General features: G+C 47.7%; 1 protein-coding gene across 1 annotated transcript in view; it reads left to right on the top strand.

The window, feature by feature from the left end:
• The first annotated feature begins 797 nt into the window (after positions 1-797).
• LOC133004024 (latent-transforming growth factor beta-binding protein 4) overlaps positions 798-3,713 on the top strand; it is a 28,968-nt gene continuing 26,052 nt past the window's right edge. The window contains exons 1-2 of the mRNA XM_061073889.1: positions 798-1,139; positions 3,636-3,713. The exon at positions 3,636-3,713 is cut by the window's right edge and continues 168 nt beyond it. Of these exons, the coding sequence (XP_060929872.1) occupies positions 827-1,139; positions 3,636-3,713 (391 nt within the window). The 5' untranslated portion in view covers positions 798-826. The remainder of the gene's footprint in view (positions 1,140-3,635) is intronic.

Genomic DNA, 3,713 nt, shown 5'->3' with positions numbered 1-3,713 from the left:
GTGTGAATAACTTTTACGATCCGAGGATCTGTGTTTGTGTTCAGCTCCATGTTGAGGCCGGAGGCTCAGTGCATGCAACATGGAACACGTTAACACAACATACATGAAGAATCAAAGCGTGTCACGCTCTGCTCTGTCGACACTTTCAGCTTCAACACATTCAGTGAGTCCGTCCTCCTGAAAACCAGAGAAGTGTTGCATCATCAGCCTGACATCCTCCAACTTCCTGCAGCCGCTTATGAAACCGTGAGATGGATCGTCTCTGTTCGTACCAGAGGAAGGCCAATAACAGAAAAGAGGAGAAGAAGAGAGAGAGAGATTTGTGTATTAATACTCTCTCTCTCTCTCTCTGTCTCTCTCTCTGTCTCTCTCTCTCTCTCTCTGTGTGGACTGATGGACCAGATCCCTGTTAAACATTTAGTTTGGAGCTAAGCCCAGTCCTGCACACTGCTTTCAATTATCTCTCTACCTCCCTCTCTCTCCTTGCTCAGGCACTGTTGCTCGCTCGCTCACACTCAGGAGTGTTTAGGGAAAAACAGAAAGCGCAGAGAGAGAGAGAGAGAGAGAGAGAGAGAGAGAGAGAGAGAAAGAGAGAGTGGGGGGGAACGAGTGGTAGTTTACTTCTTCCTTCCCTCCCTCCTTTTTTTCCTGCGACACTCGTTTTAAGTCGACCCCTGGATCAGAGAGAGAGAGAGAGAGAGTCAGAGAGAGAGAGAGAGAGAGAGAGAGAGAGAGAGAGGGAGGTGGTGGGGGGGACGAGCAAGGTAGAGTCAGAGGTTTTGGAGTTGGAGACGATGCAACACACTGAGGAACTCTGAGAGTCGACATGCTGCAGCCGTCGCTCTGCTGCTCTCTGTCCGTCATCCTCTTCTTCTTCTTCTTCTTTTTCTTCGTGTCTCCGCCGCCAGCCGATGGACAGACCGCCACAGCAGGGGGGGGAGGAGGAGGAGGGCTGGAGAGGATCCAGGTGATGTTCACGCCGACGATCTGCAAAGTGCGATGCAACCAGGACCGATGTGTCAACTACTGCGAGAGAGGGAACGTGACCACGCTGTACAGCAGCAGCACTGACGGAGGAGGAGGAGGAGGAGGAGGAGGAGGAAGAGGAGACGGCTCCCATGGTCCAGGCTTCAGAGTCTGTAAGTTCAACTTTGACCTCTGACCTTTACTCTTCTTCTGCTGTTTCCAGCTCGGTGTTCGGACTCACCTGATCCAGAGGAACTGCACAAGCTTCTCTTCTCTCTCCTCCATGTTCTCTGTGGCATTCTAACTGGCTCTGTATAAACTGCGTTACCCATGATGCACTGCAAGACGCTCACTGGCTCCTGTTCTCACCATAAGCAGTTTATGAAAATGGACACAGACTCCTGGTCCAGAAATTGTACGGGTAAAGTATTGTGAGTCTCACAGAAGTAAAGCTAGTGAAAGCGTCAGCTAAATGAAATGTAATGTAAATGTAATGTAACCCAGAACGAGGGCGGGACAATTCACTTTGTGATCACTAGACTTTTACATTACATTACATTACATTACATTACATTACATAGAGCTGAAGCTTTTATCCAAAGCGACTCACAATACGTGCATCAACCCTGAGGGAACAAACCCAGAACAACAAGAATCTTGTTCCAGTTCAAGTTTTAAAATCAATCAGTGTGATTGACAGCTAGTATCGTCCAATGGGGGCAGGTGGGCGTGCAGTGTCCTCAAACTCGAAGCTCCACCCCCAAATATGGTTATTTAAAAACACCCTGATGGTGCTGGAGGCGTCAGAACAGAAGCTCACAAACACCAACAAGCGTGAACCTGGCTCCGCCTCCTGGCGTCCTGCTGCAGAGACTCTGAAACCAGGATCTGATCTGAACATGTGAGGTGACACCAGCTGGGTCATGTGACCTGCAGCTCTCTGATGGTTGGCCGAGTTCAGACTCTGAAGTCAGACTGACCCGGTTGGTTCTCAGGTGACTGGGACCTGGAACTGGTTCCACACCTGGTTTCAGTCTCAGCTGGAACCACTTCAGTGAAGATCTGGCTCAACTCTCTCACACATGGTCGACTCTGGGAGAGAATTCTTTCAAACTGAACTGGAAAATAACTCAGAGCTATTAATCACATTTGATTTCTCTCAGGATCTTGTTGTGTAATTATGGCCTGTGAGATGTTGAGAGGATGTGATGATTCTCACGTTGCGTCGCCACTTCCTCTCACTGTTCAGAAAGGAAGCTGAAACATGTCTGATACAAACACTGCCATCTTGTGGTGATGATGTCACACATGAGCTCGACATGTATACAGATCTTAAAGTTGAGTAAAGAGATAGAAAGAGAAGAATCAGAGGGAGGAGCAGCGATGAAATATGGTTTTGATTTATCATGAACACACACACACTGCAGAGGAGGAGGTGCTGACATCATGGGGTCAAGAGGTCAAGTCCCTCGTCCAAACAGCTGCTCCTCTCTCACTTTGTTTCTCAGATTCTTTACCTGCAGAGTTTCTGTTGCTTCCACCATGAAACAGGATTAATGTTCCATATGGTTTTATGATCTGTAACGACATGAAGGGGCACATCATAATCATAAAGTAACTGTAGCTCTGATTATCAGTTTTTCTCTTTAGATTCAGTTCTGAGAATAAAATCCTTCTCAGTCTTAGTCTCATTTAACGTAAACTCTTGACATAATTGTTAAGAAAACAGAAGATTTGTTGGCGTTAAAATCTAAAAACATGAATTAAAGTCATGATTGACAGCTGGGATTGACTCCTGATTGGTCGAGTGGCTGTGAGGGCGGGACCTTGATACCACGCAGACTCATGACATCACCATAAGATGGCCGCGCTGGTATCTGAGATGTTTTGGCTTCAGGAGGCGACATGTTGTCGTCTTGATGTTCCATCAATATATCAAACACAACTTTGAATAAAGATCAGATCTAAAACAGCTGCTGACACATTGACAGTTCATCTCAGTTTATGAGGCTGTGCACTCATAAAACTTCACACAGACACACAACAGCGTTACACACCACACGGTGAATAACAATCGCAGCATGTGAGTGTAGTGTTAACAACCCGGAGAGTTGTGTAGACGCTGGTTCTAAACCTGCAGGTTTCCTTCCTGCTGCAGAGACGTGGAATCGGCTCATTAGCTGAAATCTGAGTAACAATACCCTGACTTCCTGTGGAACGAGCTCCAACAGGAAGTAGGAAGTGGCGGGCTGGTTGTGTTGGCGCCCGGTGCACTTTCACCTCCGGCCCAACAGGGCGGCGCCTGGACGCACACAAGACCCAGTGTTGGCCGAGCTGTAAACATGATGGATGTGTGTTAGTGTTGGCCTGTGTGTGTGTGTGTGTGTGTGTGTGTGTGTGTGTGTGTGTGAAGCCTGGAACTTACTGGTTCTTTTTGATTTCATCATTCAACTGTTTATATTTGAACCTTAAAGAGTTGAATTGATTTGTAGATTTATTGAATACAACATGTGAATAACTCACATGGAGGAGGCGGGGCTTCTGACCTGCTGCCAATCACCATCAAGGTGCTTTGGCCCCCCCCGCTCCTCACAGTCGTTTGTTGAACCTTGATCCCAGTTGTCGTTGTGCAGCTAACACAGATCTCATTGTGTGTTTGTCCCCTGCAGTCCTCTGTCCCCTGCTCTGTAAGAACGGAGGGGTGTGTCTTCAGAAGGACCGCTGCCTCTGCCCCTCCCACTTCGCCG

The sequence above is a fragment of the Limanda limanda genome, chromosome 6 (assembly GCF_963576545.1).
Source record: "Limanda limanda chromosome 6, fLimLim1.1, whole genome shotgun sequence".
In the NCBI taxonomy this organism is placed as follows: Eukaryota; Metazoa; Chordata; class Actinopteri; order Pleuronectiformes; family Pleuronectidae; genus Limanda; species Limanda limanda.
This window is presented reverse-complemented; position numbering and strand designations above follow the sequence as displayed.